An 18,116-nucleotide genomic window follows, 5' to 3' on the forward strand; every position below is an offset into this window, starting at 1 on the left:
GGGAGACAACAGAAGACACCTGAAGAATCTGAAGCCTCTGACATCTACCACAAGTCCAGCTTTCAACACAAAGCTACAAGTCAAACTAAGGTCAAGGAAAAGCAGAGCATGAGAAAGCATGAGAAAAAGCAGGCATGAGAACTTGGTTCAGATATGGCAAAGATTTTGCAATTATAGACTGAGAGTTTAACTATGATTAATATGCTAGCCTGGGTGTTCATTGGAAGGACTGATGCTAAAACTGAAACTCCAATACTTTGACCACCTCATGTGAAGAGTTGACTCATTGGAAAAGACTCTGGTGCTGGGAGGGATTGGGGGCAGGAGGAGAAGGGGATGACAGAGGATGAGATGGCTGGATGGCATCACTGACTCAATGGACGTGAGTCTGCGTGAACTCCGGGAGTTGGTGATGGACAGGGAGGCCTGGCGTGCTGCAATTCATGGGGTCGCAAAGAGTCGGACACGACTGAGCAACTGAACTGAACTGAACTGAATATGCTAGGGGCTTAAATGGAAAAAAGTGGACAACCTACAAAAAACTGATGGATAATATAAGCAGGGGCTTCTCTGGAAGCTCAGTGGTAGAGAATCCACCTGCAATGCAGAAGACACAGGTTTGGCTTTTTCTTTGTCACTAGAGAAGGCCCTTTGCAGTACTTAATGTGCCTCAAAGGCCTAGTGAATTCTTTGTTATTATCCTCAATATTCTTAGAATATGCTATGAGATTTTATAGAGTTAGGACCAAATAGTCAGGAGACTTAGGGAAACCATCATCCAATCAGTGACTGAAGCCAGACTTTTATCCTTTTTTTCTTGGACTGTAAACCCAACAGTACATCATTTTATTTAACAATAAATTTAATTTCTTCTATATTATCTCAAATATTTTGCCTTTTTTCACCTTCCAGTTTCTCTCCCAAAACAACTTAATCAATAAACAAACTTTAATTTGCAGTAGTAATGAGTATTGAAATTTTTTCATTAATTTTTTGACATAATAGAATTTTGATTCTTGTGTAGATAGGAAAAAATAGATATTTTACTTAAAATATAAAATGATGGCCTGTATAAAATTGGTGAAGTTATTAATACACATATAGAAACAACCATGCATCTGTGGAAAGCTTTTTTAAAAAGCTTAACTTGAAAAATTACAATCTTGCAAAAAAATGTTTGTTAATCTTATCTTTCAATGTATTGCATCATTTTAATAGCATGATTGTGAAATTTTGGAGGACACAGACATTTTGATCAATTCAGTTGCTCAGTCATGTCTGACTCTGCCACCCCAGGAACTGCAGCACGCCAGGCTTCCTTGTCTATCACCAACTCCCGGAGCTTACTCAAACTCATGTCCATAGCATTGGTGATCCCATCCAACCATCTCATCCTCTGTCATCCCCTTCTCCTTCTGCCTTCAATCTTTCCCAGAATTAGGGTCTTTTCAAATGAGTCAGCTCTTTGCATCAGGTGGCCAAAGTATTGGAGCTTCAGCTTTAGCATCAGTCGATCCAATGAATATTCAGGACTGGTTTCCTTTAGGATTGATTGGTTTGCTCTCCTTGCAGTCCAAGGGACTTTCAAAAGTCTTCTCCAACACCTCACACAGTTCAAAAGCTTTCTTTATAGTCCAACTCTCACATCTGTACATGACCATTTTGATCATTATTGACTGGCAAAAAATTGATGTGAAAAATCTATCACTATTTAAAGGAAAATCTGAGTAAATAGCATATTTGAAAAAGATTTGTTGGTAGTCTTTAAACTGATGGGAAACATGTCCTAGAATTACTGGTGTTTAATGACTTTTGGCAAAATCACATTCAGTGATTTACATAGAACTGAGTCCTATCCTGGTTGAACACATGCCTTTCTGAGGCAGTTGTACTCAGTCTTAACCTTAAAATGTGGCTTATTAAATAGCAAAACCTAAGGAGTTTAACGTGTTATTTTGTTTCTATAATCCATAGAAAATACATGTCACACACTGATTTTTTTTAAAAGACTGTAATTTTTCTGGGGACTTCCAATCAATAGTCCATGGCTTATACAGTCTGTGTCTCCAGCAGCTCAGATGTGCTACATGATATGCCTGAGAATTTTGACTTTCTTTGAAATTTTAGGAACTAGGAACTTTGTTTCTTTATTTTTTTTATAATCACAATCAAGATAATTAGCATGTCAATTACTTCCTGTCTTATATTTTTCTTCATGTTGAAAATAATTAAATTCTACTGTCTTACCACATTTCAAGTGTAAAATGTTGTTCTGTTAATTGCAATTACATTGTTGTACATTTTCAAAATTTATTCATTTTTTTTTTCAGAGACACTTTAACATGAACGTTTTATTTTTTTTAATAAATTTATTTATTTTAATTGGAGGTTGATTACTTTACAATATTGCATTGGTTTTGCCATACAGCAACATGAATCTGCCACAGGTATACACGTATAGAGTTTGATTTCCCTCTATTGAACGTGGGTTGGATTTGGTGACTTGATTTCATCAAATAGAAATTGGTAGAAATTGGTAGCAATGATGGTGTGTGACTTTCAAGATTATATAATTAGAAAGTTTGCAAATTTCTCTGTATTCTCTCTTTGATCAGGCACTCGGGTTGGAGGTAGGTGCAATACCATGAGGACCCTCGAGTAACTTTCTATAGAGAGCCATATGGCCAGGGACTGAGGCCTCTTGCCAGTACAGTAAAGGTGCAGATAAAAAGCATGGCTGTAAACATTACTTCATGTAACTTAAATTCATGGTTTCATTTTAAGGCCAGTGGTCTGCTCCTATGGTTTACAAAAGGGAAATGTAGGTATCATACAGGGAAGTCATGTATTCAGCTGAAAATCAGAAGTTCTATTATCAAGGAAAAATGGGAGACAGGAGAATGAGAACATCCAGCTAATCTGTGAAAGGTTCCAGCTGCAAATAAATTATCCAGTTGGGTATAATTATGATTGGCCATCTCTTTCTAATGACAACATTGCTTTCATTGTCAGAAAGTGTACTTATAGGCCAGTTCACACAAAATAAACATCTTGCACTGCCTGCTTCTCAGTAATATTCAAGTTCTATCAACTTTTCTCCTTTTGTTTTCTAGCATTTAGATAGAAGTTATCTGAATTGTTGTCAATATAATAATGTATCTCTTATTTGTGGTTATTATGACTAAAAGAGTATGTTCCACCTGGGAGCAACCACAAAAAAATAAAAACATTGGCAGTTTGTCCAAAATTCTCTAATTTTTTTCATGATACTCATGTGAATAACATTTTTGAGTAATAATCCACATAACTAAGGTTTGAGCCCATTACCTTAAAATTCAGTAATTTTATATTAGCTATATTTATTGTTAAATTATAGACTTGTATTCTGAGGCTAAGCAATTTTCAGGAAGCAATGGTTACATAAAAATGTAATGTCAATGTGTTTTTAGTCATTCCAGTGGTGTGAAGTTGTTTAGTAACTGCAGCGTGGAAGATTTTTTACGTTTTATTTCAAAGCCAAAGTCCCAGTGTCTTCAAAACCAGCCACGTTTAGATCCAACATACAAAAGTGCAGTTTGTGGTAATGGAAAAGTTGAAGAGGGAGAACAATGTGACTGTGGCAATAAGAAGGTTGGTACAAATTTGGAAAACTATATACCAGAATTACACCAAAAAGTATTAATTTTATAGTATAATACTGCTATTTCACCTAATTTATCAAACTTGCTTTTTAGCAAAGGCCTTAAGAATGCATATTGGGATTATATTAAATTAATGACTACACATATATTTTTGTATGTGAATTCAGCAGTTTGTAGATTATTCATACTGATGATTTTCAGGGTCTTAATCCTTCAGCTGAATTGACCAAGGTTTATGCTTCCCCTCTTGTGTATACACTTCCTTAGTTTTTTTTTTTGTAAAAAGTTTTATTTTTATTGCAGTATAGCTGATTTACAATGTTGTGTTAACTTCTGTTGTACAGCAAAGTTATATTTATATATATATATGTATATGTATATGTATATATATATTATTTGGGCTTCCCTGGTGGTTCAGTTGTAGAGAATCCATCTGCAATGCAGGAGAGACATGGCAGGAGTCCCGGGTGAGATCAGTGGATTGGGAAGATCCCGTGGAGAAGGAAATGGCAACCCATGCCAGTATTCTTGCCTGGGAAATCCTGTGGGCAGAGGAGCCTGGAGGCCAGGGGTCGCAGAGTCAGACATGACTTAGCAACTAAAACAATAACATGATTGGCTTGTGGAGCTGCAAATTACAGTTTCTAAACATAAAACTCTTTATGAAAACAACTGTTGAAGTATATCTGATTTACAGTGTTGTGTTAACTACTGTTGTACAGCACAGTTATTCATTTTATACATGCGTGTATGTAAATGCATTCTTTATTATATTCTTTTCCATTATAGTTTATTATAGGGTACTGAATCTAGTTACCTATGCTATACAATGGGGCTTCCCTGGTGGCTCAGATAGTAAAGTCTGCCTGTAATGCAGGAGACCCATGGACCTCATTATTTATCCATTCTATAAGGTAATAGTTTGTATCTGCTAACGCAAACTCCAAACTCATTCCTCCTCCACCCAGAACCCTTGGCAACCACACCCCTGTCCTCTGTTCTATGTGTCTCTTTCAGTTTCATAGATCAGTTCGTGTAATATTTTAGATTCCACATATAAGTGATATCACATGGCATTTGTCTTTCCCTTTCTGACTTACTTAATTTGGTATGATAATCTCTAGGTTGAAACATGTTGCTGTAAATGGCATTATTTCATTACTTTTTATGACTGAGTAGTATTTCATGTGTATATGTACCACATGGTCTTTATCCGTGCATCTGTTGATGGACATTTAGGTGGTTTCCATGTCTTGGCTACTGTGAATAGCACTGCTGTGAATATAGGAATTCATGATATATTTAAATGATAGTTTAGTGATAGTTTTAATTTTAAATGATAGTTTTTCCAGATATGTGCTCAGAAGTGGGAATGCTGGATCATAGAGCAACTATATTTTCAGTTTTTCAGGAATCTTTATGATGTTTTCTGTAGTGGCTGCACTAACTTACAATCCCACCAACAATGTGGAAGGGTTCCTTTTTCTCCAAACCCTCTTCAGCATGTTCTTTATAGAGTTTTGGTTTTTTTAATGATGGCCTTTCTGAATGTGTCAGGTAATATCACACTATAGTGTTGATTTGCATTTCTCTAATAACTAATGATGTTGAGTATCTTTTCATGTGTCTATTGGCCATCTGTATGTCTTCTTTGGGGAAATGTCTATTTATGTCTCCTGCCCATTTTTCAACTGGGTTTATTGGTTTTCTGTTGTTGAGTTGTACAAGCAGTTTGAAATTAAGCTCTTGTCAGTTGCATCATTTGTAAATATTTTCTCGCAGTCTGCTAGTTGTCTTTTGACTTAGTTTGTTTCCTTTGTGGTGCAAAAACTTGGAAGTTTGATTAGGTCCCATTTATTTATTTTTGCTTTTATCTCTATTGCCTTGGGAGACTGACCTAACATGGCTATGATTTATGCCAGAGAATTTTTTGCCTATGTTCTCTTCTAGGAGATTTATGATGTGTCTTTTATGTAAGCCATTTTAAGTTTCTTTTTGTGTATGGTGTGGAGGAGTGGTCTGACTTCATTGGTTTACATGCATCTGTCCAGTTTTCCTGGGGCTTCCCAGGTGGCACAGTGGTAAAGAACCCACCTGCCAATGTAACAGATGCAGGTTGGATCCCTGGATCAGAAAGATCCCCTGAAGAAGGAAATGGCAACCCACTCCAGTATTCTTGCCTGAGAAAATTTTACCCTCTGGAATCTCATAGAGATAGGAATGACATTAATTAGGCAAAATAGTTCTGGAAAATACTGCAAACTTTGTGTGCCCTAGGAAGTAGCATGCCATAACCCATATAAGACTACTAAAATCCATGATTTATTTTTTGTAACTTATTGAAAATGTTTGCCCAATTAACTCTATTTCAAATCCCCAGGTATTTAAAAATGTGCATGTTTGTGTGTGTGTGTGTGTGTGTGTGTGTGCGTGCACCTGTGTGTCTGTCTTCTCTCTCTCCATCCTTATTTCCTATCAGTTGCTTTTTATTAACTCTAAAAATGGAATTTTAAAACACAGAACCACCAGTTACAGGTTACAGATGAATTATAACATAAAACAAGACCGTAATACATATGGATGAACGATTAAAGGTGATGATTTCAACTAAGTTCAGAAATATCATTTTGTATCTCTTCATCTTTAGATAATTATAAGCAAACTTTGAATATCCTTTAAAAGGTAAAGACATCAAAATACAGTAGATTCATAAAAATTGACTAAGAACTAATCAACTTTTAAAATCATAACTTATGTTTATTTCACATCTTGTGAAATAACTTTGTTATAAGAGCCAAAAATCTCAATTTCTTAGCTTTTTAATTTTATTTTACTTTTTTAATTAAAAAAAGTTGATAGTGTATAGCTGATTTATAGTGTTGTGTTCATTTCTGCTGTACAGTAAATCAGCACAGTTTTCAGTTCAGTCGCTCAGTCGTGTCCAACTCTTTGAGACCCCATGAGCTGCAGCACACCAGGCCTCCCTGTCCAACACCAACTCCCAGAGCCCACCCAAACCCATGTCCATTGAGTCAGTGATGCCATCCAGCCACCTCATCCTCTATTGTCCCATTCTCCTCCTGCCCTCAATCTTTCCCAGCATCAGGGTCTTTTCCAATGAGTCAGCTCTTCGTATCAGGTGGCCAAAGTATTAGAGTTTAAGCTTCAACATCAGACCTTCCAATGAACACCCAGGACTGATCTCATTTAGGATAGACTGGTTGGATCTCCTTACAGTCCAAGGGACTCTCAAGAGTCTTATCCAACACCACAGTTCAAAGGCATCACTTCTTCGGCTCTCTGCTAAGTCACTTCAGTCGTGTCCGACTCTGTGCGACCCCATAGACGGCAGCCCGCCAGGCTCCCCCGTCCCTGGGATTCATTCTCCAGGCAAGAACACTGGAGTGGGTTGCCATTTCCTTCTCCAATGCATGAAAGTGAAAAGTGAAAGTGAAGTCGCTCAGTCGTGTCGGACTCTTAGCGACCCCATGGACTGCAGCCTACCAGGCTCCTTCGTCCATGGGATTTTCCAGGCAAGAGTACTGGAGTAGGGTGCCATTGCCTTCTCCGTCTTCGGCTCTCAGCTTTTTTACAGTCCAACTCTCACATCCATACATGACTACTGGAAAAACCATAGCCTTGACTATATATCCACTCTTCTTTAGATTTTGTTCCCACATAGGCCATTAGAGAGTATTGAATAGAGTTCCCTGTGCTATTCAGTAGGTCCTTATTAGTTATCTATTTTATAAATAGTAGTGTATGTGTCAATCCCATCTTCCAATTTTCTCTCCCTCCTCCCGAAATAAACTTGTGGGTATTGATGTCTTGGCTTTGGTGGACTCCAGGACCTCAGAAAATCCTACTACCAAAATAGTCAAGCTTAGTGATATACAGAACACTTGGTTTAGCACATTAGGTAATGAATAAATGTTAAATAAATTAATGAATAAGTGGCTTTATATTTTTCCATTTGCCAACATTTAAGTTAAGCATCTGTCTATATATTATGTAATATGCTGTCCTTGTTAAATATCTGTTTAATGTAAAGTTGGAAGATATTTCAGAGCATTTGATTTGCCTTTCAGGCTTGTGACGCCCTGCCAGATACGTGCTGTGTCGCTGACACGTGTAGATTCCAGCCTGGGTCAGCTTGTGATACTGGACTGTGTTGTGAATCTTGTGCTGTAAGAGTCTTTAAACATTTTATTACCTATATTAGTAAAGCTATCATTTTTTATAATATTTAAATGCTCACATTCTGCTTTACTCAATATTGTTTAACTCATCCCACCAGTTTATACCAAAAGGACACATATGTAGGGGTTCCACTGATGAATGTGATCTCCATGAATATTGCAATGGTTCATCAGCAGCATGTCAAGAAGATATGTATGTTCAGGATGGGCATCCGTGTGGACAGAATCAATGGCTCTGTATCAGTGGAATATGTGTGGATGGGATAAAACAATGTTTTGACATATTTGGTGAAGGTATTTATTTTAATTTGACTGCCTGTATATGTATTTTTCTGGAAACTGACTAATATACCTATCTTTACATGTATATATTAGAAAGGACAAAGGATATTATGATATGAAGCAATTAAAATGTCAAAAATACTTAAATTAATTTTTAAAATAAAATAAATAAAATGTCAAAAATAATGTTAAACTCTAGGAGAATAAAAATAGAAAAAGATAACATCCCCAGGAAAAATAAATGAAATAAAACTCAGTCATTTCAATAAAATGCAGCATCCAGAATAATTAAGTATTGATATAACTCAAATATTTGTTTTGTAATCTAAGATAAATACAAGAAAAATAATATAGTAATTAAAAACTAAAAACTAATAAAGAGGAGAACAACAAAAGCATTTAACATATTTGATTAACCCAAAAGAAGGCAAGAACAGAGTAAACTAAATAACATAGGATGTGAAAACAAATAGTAAGGCTGGTTATTTATATTTACATACTTATAAGTTACATTAAATATAAATCCTGTGTTCAGTATTAAATTGAGAGAAAGAGTATATCAAGTAGTAACAGAAGCAATTACAAGAAAATGACTAGAAAAATCAAGGCATTAATGATATATTTTTAAAGGCTGTAGAATATAGTGAAACCAATGACAACAAATTTAAAAATCTCTATAGCAGAGAAACTTTGCCTATCTTAGGGAACAACTGACAGCTATTTATGTTCCTACGGCCATATGCAGCTTCTGAATGTTGAAGATCAGTCTTGGCTTAGCAGAGATCTTCAAGGAAAAAAAAAAAAAGAGATCAAATAGAAAAGTTTTAGCAGTTGGAATTTAAGGAGAGGGAGCTGTCAAAACCATAGACTATTTTTCTTTGAGGTATCCTCATCCTTGGAACTTGGCAGCTGCTCAGAAACTTGGTGAATTCGATTTAAAAAATTAGAAAGGCATTATGAATTTTTGTACAGCCACAAGATGATCAAAGACCAAATGGTAGAGGAATTTTCCCTTAAAAGTTCTTAGTCTTCCTCTAGAAGATTTTGCTACATTTAGAAGTGCCTTTGTTGGTAGGCTAGGAAGCTATTCTGAGGACTAAAGAGTATGTATTTATCCCTAGCAAGCTTTCAGTGAAGAGAAGATAAATACTGCAAGGTTCTGAATCAGTACAAGGGCCACACCCAAGATAACAAGGTGAATCCAGAATAAAACAGCCTTGGCTCATAGAATTGCCTAGTTGTACTTAGGCGATCTCTGTCTTGCCCAATCTGCCTGACTGTTCCAACCTTCATATAGTTGCATCATGTTTTGTGATTTATTCTGCCAATCGCTTCTTTTTGATTGCAGTGCTTACTCATATAAGGTAGCAGTTCCAATTGCTATTTTACTATGTGTTTTCAATATTTTATTTTACCTTCTGTTCCTCAATAACATCTGTGTTGAATAGAGATTTTCTAGTGTAATAGTTCAATCTCCCTGTGATTTATTTTACTGTATGTATTTAGTTATTTCTGAATGGTTTGCTTGGGTGTTACAATTACTATCTTAAGACATTCAATTAATATTGATTTCATTTCAACAGTAAACCAAAACTTAGCTTATGTTCTGTTTCTGGCAAGTATCTTCACCTAAGTCTAAATGACAAAGTTTTATAATAATTGTTTTTATGCAATGGTCTTTTAAAATCTACAGAAGAAAGTCCAAACAATAAATATATTTGCACTACCTATTATATTTTCTTTTACTTTATTTGATAGTTGACTATATTAGCATGAAGTGTTACTTCATGTGGATCCTAGTTACCTCCTCCTGTCCTTTGATTTCAGCCTTAAGGATGCACTTTAGTAGATCTTACTGGAAAGGTTTGCTAAAGGTGTTTCTCATTGTGTTTGTCTTGGAATGCTACAATTTCTCCTAATTTTTTTAGGAGAGTTTAGCTGAATATAGGATCTTTAGCCTTTTCCTTTCAAAATTCTGTCACCTGGCTTCCCTCGTCCCTAATAAAGAGTGTAATCAGTTTGACCTTGATCTGTGGATTTCTTTACGATTATTCTATGTGTATTTTTTTAAACCTTTTTGTAAATATATAGATAGATATAGATACATCGTTAAATATGAAAAGTTTTCAGTCATTTCTTAAAATATTTCACCACCCTTTTCTATTTTTTCCCCATTTTTGGAATCCCTATGTGCCAATATTTCATATGCTTGATGTTGCCCCACTGATCCATTAAGCTCTCTTTACTTTTCATTATTTGATTTTCTTTCTTTCCTCATACTGGATAAACTCCACTGGTCTATCTTTAGGTCAATAAAGCCTGCGAGATTAATTCTATTGATTTTAAAATTTCTGTAGTGAAGTCTTTCATTTTAGTTAAAATAGTTTTCAGTTCAGAATTTCTATTTGGTTCCCTTTTTTTAATTTAAAAGTCTATATTAGCATTTCCCATTTAGTTTTTAAGAAATGGTTTCCTCTGGTAATTTTAACATATCTGTAATAGCTATTTTAAGTCTTTGTGTACTGGATTCAAAATTTGAGATCTGTGAGGATATTTCCCATTTTTTTTTTTTCTAGGTATGTAGCATACTTTCATTTTTTTGCATGTCATGTAAAATTATTTTTTAAAGCTTTTTAATTTTTAGAAATTTTAGACAATATATTTTAACAATTTTGATTCAGATTTCTCCAAGGGTTTTTGTTGTTCTTATTGTCTTACTGACTATTTGTTTAGTGACTTTCCTGGACTAAATTTTCAGGTTCTGTATTCTGTACTATATGCAGCCACTGAGCTCTTTGCTAGTTTTTTCTTTTTCTTTTAATTTTTTTAAATTTTCTTTTAACTTTTAATCTCCCCAAATTCTTTTTATTTTTAAGTCAGGCTTCCCAGGGATAACTCCTAATTAGCACAATTTAGTGCCAAGCTGAAACCTGTCAGATACTCTTCAATGCTTTGACTGTTTATTTTCTATCCACAATGCCAAGGGACAGTTTCAAGCTTCAAGGTGGTTTGCAAGACAGGCATAGCTTTCACTTCTTGCTAGTTCAGAACTTAAATATAATCCAGAGGAGTGACTGGGGACTTCTCTTTCCTAGAATTGTTCTTGGAATGTGTACCTCTTTTCAGATCCAGTTGCGTATTTGAGCTTTTCAACATTCCTTATGATCATCTAGTTCTCCAAAGTTTCCTTTTAAATTCCCAGAAGGCTCTTGTTTGCCTCAACTGCTGCAGTGTTGCTGTCATATTGCTATTATTTCAGTATTTCCCTGGGTGTGAGGCTCTTTTTCCCACTGAGCTGAGCTCTTTTTCTTGTTGTTGTTTTTCAGTCGCTATATTGCTTTCAAATCTTTGCAGCCCCATGGACTGCAGCGTCCCTGTCCTTCACTATCTCCAGAGGTTTGCTCAGATTCATGTCCACTGAGTCGGTGATGCTGTCTAACCATCTCATCCTCTACTGCCCTCTTTTCCTTTTGCCTTCAATCTTTCCCAGCATCAGGGTGTTTTCCAATGAATCAGCTCTTCACATCAGGTGGCCAGCACCAGTCTCTGTAAGAATATTCAGAGTTGATTTCCTTTAGGATTGACTGATTTGATCTCTTTGCAGTTCAAAGGACACTCGAGAGTCTTCTCTGGCACTACAATTTGAAAACATCAATTCTTCAGCACTCAGCCTTCTTTATGGTCCAGCTCTCACATGTGTACTTGACTACTGGAAAAATCATAGCTTTTACTATACAGACCTTTGCTGGCAAAGTGATGTCTCTGCTTTTTGATACTCTATCTAGGTTTGTCATAGCTTTCCTTCCAAGGAGCAAGTGTCTTTTAACTTCACAGCTGCAGTCACTGTCTGCAGTGATTTTGGAGCCCAAGAAAATTAAATCTGTCACTGCTTCCACTTTTTCCCCTTCTATTTGCCATGAAGTGATGGGACCCGATGCTATGGTTTTTGTGTTTTGAATGTTGAGTTTCATGCCAGCTTTTTCACACTCCTCTTAGAAAAACACCCCCAGAATAGAGATTTTCTAGGTAAGTAAAAGTTTGAATAATTGTCTGACTACGCTTTGTTGCTTATAACAAAGCTCAAAATAGGCCAGACCTCTTCATTAGCTGTAAGGCTTTTGGCTACCATGCCGCTGAAGAAAGATGAGAATATCTCCAAGGTAAAACATCACAAAGCCCTCTGTCTTAAGAACTGTATCCACCAGGATTCCATCAGAGAAACAGAATCTCACCCAAATCTGATGCCATCCCTTCAAGCCAGAGCTTCCAGACAAACGAAGGTCTCTTTCACAGCAAGACTGAGTGTGCATTTCAGCCAGTTATCTGTGCCGTGTTCTAGGGCCATTAACTGGCTAGAAACTCTCTCCCATTATTACTGTCGACTTTAAAAACATCCACAACCTAAAAATTGAGAGTTTTGTTTTATTCGGTTGGAATTTTTAGGGCTTCAAGCTCAAGAGAGAGCATCTCAAGTAACCCTGAGAAAACTACCCCAAAGAGGCGAGGGAAGGAGCCAGGTTACATGGAACTTTTGCAACAAATAACAGGAAAACCAAATATCAAAAGATTATTGTTAATTAAAGAAAACCAGATAACCCAAGTTAATGAATTTAGCACTTTTCTATGTATGGGAAGATGCAAGAGTCTGGGCTCACTGAAATCATTCCTTTGATATTCACCTCAGCTATCTGGAGCCAGTATTCTGTGTCTTTGACATGGTGAGCTTCCCTGGGGCTTACTATAGGGTACAGCTGTAGTCTGATGACCGCTAGATCTCAGGTATTCTCCTTCCTGAGTTCCCTCAAGGTTCACCTGCTCACACTGGAGGGCTGCAATCCCCGAAGACTGTGATATCTCTAGTTACTTATACAGCAAGAAATATTCCATTTCTCATTACCATTCCATGGGACCCAGGAATGCAAGTGCCTCTGGTCACTAGAATCAGATGACCAAGGAATGTCCCTGGGATGAAGCCACACAAATGAGAGCACCATATGTAAAAAGCCAGAGCCTAAGATGTATGTGAAGGCTCCCTTCCAGGAAATTCTGGCACTCTGAGGTGTGGCAGGTTGAGAACCGAAAGATAGCGCTCACCCTCCAAAGTCTCAGTGAAGGATCCCAGCAGGTCCCTGTTTAATCAGAAGCCTGACCCTCAGGACATAGCTCCTGAGGTAAGCTCACAGGCCTCTTTTACAGAAGGACTGGGCTCCTCTAACTGTTCCCTCTTGTCCTGCCCTGGATATGGTAGCCGGTTAAGAACTCTTTCTCCCTTAGTTACAGTCTTGTGGGAGGCTTGAGCATACACCGCACTGGCCATCAGAAGCATTTCACAATTCTCTACAGCCTTGTAGGTCTCATAGACATGAGCCTCTGTTTGTTATCAGTGTTGGAGGTTTCGGGGGCTCATCTTTCAGGTACAGGATTTAAAAGCTGTGGCGCCTGATGTGAGTCAAATACTTCACCGCCTCAGGGAGGAACTCTTGGTTTTGAGTTCCCTCCCAATTGTGGGATTGGTGTGCTGGGGTGAGTTTATGGCAAGACTGTGTCTCAGCCTTTCTTACCTGCTTCAGTGTGGCCTTTCTCTTGTTTGCTCAGTGTAAAGTGGTCATTCCACCAGTTTTTAGCTTTTCTTCACTAGAAATTGTTCCATGTGTAGCTGTAGATTTGATGTGTTTGTAAAAAGTTGCGAGTTCAAGATTTTTCTGTGTGTACTTCACCATCTTGAAATGGAACCTCTATTTCCATCAGCATTTTAAAGAGATTACTCCATAGTTACATGACTTGCATATTTCTGAAGAAAAAATCTATCATATTGTATCTCTTTTCTCTTTAAGCCATGAAGATTTTTTTGGTCTTTGGGTTTTATCAGTCTCCATATTATATATTTGAATGTGTGTTTGTGAGCCTGTAGTTCTGCTTAGTGTTCCTAAGTGTCTTGTGACTGTGGTGTAAACACTGTACTATTATACAGATTTCTAAATTTCAATTTATATTTGTTTGTCTCTCCATAATTATCTCAATGTATTTATTTTTGATGCCCTGCCTTCTTAAAGATTTATATCTCTATAGTTAATTTTAGTGTACACGTACCTTGGTTCTCGTAATTATTTTAACATATGTAGATGTCTTTGTTTTATATTTTTTCTTGAATGCTTTATATAAAGACATATTGTTAGTTAAAAGTTTTTTTCTCTGTCTTCTTCTACATTTTTTACTTACAGAAACTGTGTTTTCAGTTTAAATGCTTCTCATATAAACACTGTATCTTATATGAATACATCCATCTTTTTCTTCTGCTAAGTATATGAAGTAAGAGAACAATCACTTTAATTGAATTAGAAACCAAAATTGTTAAGGTTCCATTAGAGTTGTTGTTAAGTTCACTCTATATCTAGTTCACTCATTTCTAGGGCATAACTCTCCAGGACTTTCAATTGAGAGATTGTATGTATGTAACCACAGTGCAGAAACTGCAGACAAATAATGCTCTGCTTTCTGGAAGTCATTTATTTATATTTTAATTTCCTTCTCTTTACATGTTTCACTTCAAATTCAGTCATTCAATCGTGTCCGACTCTTTGCGACCCCATGAACTGCAGCACGCCAGGCCTCCCTATCCATCACCAACTCCCGGAGTTTAGCCAAGCTCAGGTCCATCGAGTCAGTGATGCCATCCAGCGATCTCATCCTCTGTCGTCCCCTTTTCCTCCTGCCCTCAATCCCTGCCAGCATTAGGGTCTTTTCCAATGAGTCAATTCTTCGCATGAGGTAGCCAAAGTATTGGATTTTCAGCTTCAGCATCAGTCCTTCCAATGAACACCTAGGACTGATCTCCTTTAGGATGGACTAGTTGGACCTCCTTGTAGTCCAAGGGACTCTCAAGAGTCTTCTTCAACACCACAGTTCAAAAGCATCAATTCTTCAGTGCTCAGCTTTCTTCACAGTCCAACTGTCACATCTATACATGACTCTGGAAAAACCATAGCCTTAACTAGACGGACCTTTGTTGGCAAAGTAATGTCTCTGCTTTTTAATACGCTATCTAGGTTGGTCATAACTTTCCTTCCAAGGAGTAAGCATCTTTTAATTTCATGGCTGCAGTCACCATCTGCAGTGATTTTGGAGTCCAAAAAAATAGTCTGACACTGTTTCCACTGTTTCCCCATCTATTTCCCATGAAATGATGGGACCAGATTCACATGTTTAGAAGCAGGAAAATGTCTTAAGAGGGGACTGTACTATATGTTGAGGCCCCCCAAGTCTCTAATTTTATCACTATAGTAAATGATCCTCCAAATTTGGCCTTCTTTATGTTCTGTTTCCCCTGGGTAAGCTTATAATTTTGATCCTCTCACACAGAACTAGGTTTGCAAATGACCTCTGGGATGAAAATCATTGCTTTTTCGCAGTTTACTACTGCCTCTAGGACTTACAACTGAGATCCTGATGCTGAGGCTCCTTTTATGTTCTCATATTTCTTTGTGGTTAAATCAAAGGTTTTTGGCTTAATCTTCCCATTAGAGTAATGATAAACTGCTTTTTAAGTAGATAGAATCCTATGAGAATTAAGCACATAATGTGTGTGGACTGGATAGTAAATATGAAAATAAATTAGTTGTGATTCCAAGATTTTTTGCTCTGGGGAAAGTAGGATGAAAACAAAAGATGTCATTTTAATGATTTGTCTTGAAAACACATTTACACAGAAACACTATTGACCAATAAGTCAATTATTTGTTTAAAATGTTTCTTATATACATATATGTTTCAGACTTACTAAAAGTTAGAAGATAAACTGCATACTGTAGTTAATCCTAAGGTATCTGTTTGGGTAGTAGAAAAGACGCTTTCAATATTTAAATATTTCACTGAAGTGTTGTTTTTGTGTGTAACTTTAATTAAAACTATTTTATTTTCAATTTTGTATTATGCTCATATGTTGTACAATATTTTAGGCAATCTCAGAATAAATGTACTCATTAATTATTTTAAATGCAGCAGCAGTATGACTAACCACACACTGTTTTTTTCAGGCACATCTTATGCTCCTGCAGAGTGTTTCCAGAGGCTTAATTCTATGAACGATCTGTCTGGGAACTGTGGCGTAACTCCTACTGGGTTCACACCATGTACCTCTGAGTATGTTCCAGGAAATCTATCTGAGAAATGTTATTTATTGTCTTAAATTTGAAAATACCATGAGATAATTTACTTTATACGTAAGCAAAATGTCACTTTATCATGAACTAAGACTATATTTAACCAAACTATAAATAAGTACAGAATGTCTGTACTTATCTTTCTCACACATCCAAGCTATCACTTGTACTGTCCCACAGAGCATTTCATTTACCTATAGGTACATTAATTCCCCGTTAGTTGGAAAGGTAATTTTCATTTTTGCATGCTATCACTTTAATTTTACAAACGATAACCATGGTTTAGTGATCTAATAAAAGTGCATGAATTTCTGCTATCCAGGAAGTAAAGCACTGTGTTTAAGAACATGTGCTCTACAGGCAGCCATCTTGGTTTCAAGGACTAATCCCGATGGTTACCTACTGCTGTGGCTTTGGACATGTGCCTCACGTTCCTGAGGTGTAAAACATGAATACCGGTTTCACTAACATCACTGGGCTTGTGCCAGTATGGAATTTAGATACTCTAATAAACACACCTAGAATGGGGCTGACACGCAGTATGCACAATATGAGTGTTAATTGTTAATTACTATGTGCCTGCTATGTCACTGTAGTCATGTCCGACTCTTCGTCACCCTGGACTGTAGCCCACCAGGCTCCCCTGTCCATGGAATTCTCCAGGCAAGAATACTGGAGTAGGTAGCCATGCCCTCCTCCAGGGGATCTTCCCCACCCAGGGATCAAATCCAAGTCTCTTATGTCTCCTGCATTGGCAAGCAGGTTCTTTACCATTAGCACCATCTGGGAAGTTCTAATTACTATGATTATTATATGTATATATTAGAACTAGAATGTTACTGTGATATTTTTATGCTATTTCAAACATGGTTTGATATCTAAAATTAAAATTCTATAAAAAAATTTGTTTGCATGAATAGCAAGAAGATTTCTCATATAACCTTTACTCATATTTGCCAGTGGCTTGCATTTTGCCCAGTTGCTTTGTCCTTCTGTTTTTCAAATTCTCCTCTCCTTTCCTCCTTTCAAAATTATTTTCCTAAACCATTTGAATGTAAATTGGATAGTATGCTTCATTATCCTTAAATAAACCATTGTGTCTTTCTTGGGGACAAAATTTTTTAATGGCTATATTGTAGTCATCAAAATTCACAATAAAACTTCATTCATTATCTCAATAAAGTATTTACAGTTCTTTGCTTTGTTCAGGAGCAAATCTAGAGTCACATGTTTGCATTAGTCATAATGTATTTTTAAACTTTAATCTAGAACATTTTCTTTGTTTTATTTGTTATTTTTACTTTTTTAAAAAATACTACAGGCCAATTATTTTGTAAAATTTTTCTCAAACTGGGTTTGATAGTTAGTTAGATTCGTGTTATAAATTTTGTCATCCTTGCCACTAAAGTGGTGTTGTACCATCAAGTGCGATTTTCAAAGGGTACATCCCAATTTCTCTCTGTGTGGGATATGTTAGGTTAAACTATTTGGTAAAGTTAATTTTCTTTAGGTCTCTCAGTTGTAAAGTTACTCTTTCCCTTTGTGTCTAATGCATAATTTGGTGGGGAGTTAATACTGAGACTATAGGCATATTCTGTTCTTCAAACTTTTGCCCTCTAGTTTTAAAGTTCACTGGTAATTTTCTAATTCCATTATTGCCTGTCTTTAAGCTAAAAATGTATTGTAGAAAGAAGTATTCCCTCCTACTTGTTTATTTCTGTATTTGTCTATATCAGTTCAGACTCAGCAATTGTTACTTGACTCAAGAGTGTAGAATTATTAATAAATTATTTATTTATTTATTTATTATTATTTATTTAATTATTTAATAATTA

The 18,116-nt window shown here is 36.3% G+C and overlaps 1 protein-coding gene across 1 annotated transcript in view; it reads left to right on the plus strand.

The window, feature by feature from the left end:
• The window catches only part of ADAM2 (ADAM metallopeptidase domain 2), a 100,596-nt gene that overhangs the window by 54,328 nt on the left and 28,152 nt on the right, over window positions 1-18,116 (plus strand). The window contains exons 12-15 of the mRNA XM_005897530.3: window positions 3,450-3,630; window positions 7,730-7,828; window positions 7,939-8,134; window positions 16,156-16,261. Of these exons, the coding sequence (XP_005897592.2) occupies window positions 3,450-3,630; window positions 7,730-7,828; window positions 7,939-8,134; window positions 16,156-16,261 (582 nt within the window). The remainder of the gene's footprint in view (window positions 1-3,449; window positions 3,631-7,729; window positions 7,829-7,938; window positions 8,135-16,155; window positions 16,262-18,116) is intronic.

The sequence above is a fragment of the Bos mutus genome, chromosome 27 (assembly GCF_027580195.1).
Source record: "Bos mutus isolate GX-2022 chromosome 27, NWIPB_WYAK_1.1, whole genome shotgun sequence".
Lineage (NCBI taxonomy): Eukaryota > Metazoa > Chordata > Mammalia > Artiodactyla > Bovidae > Bos > Bos mutus.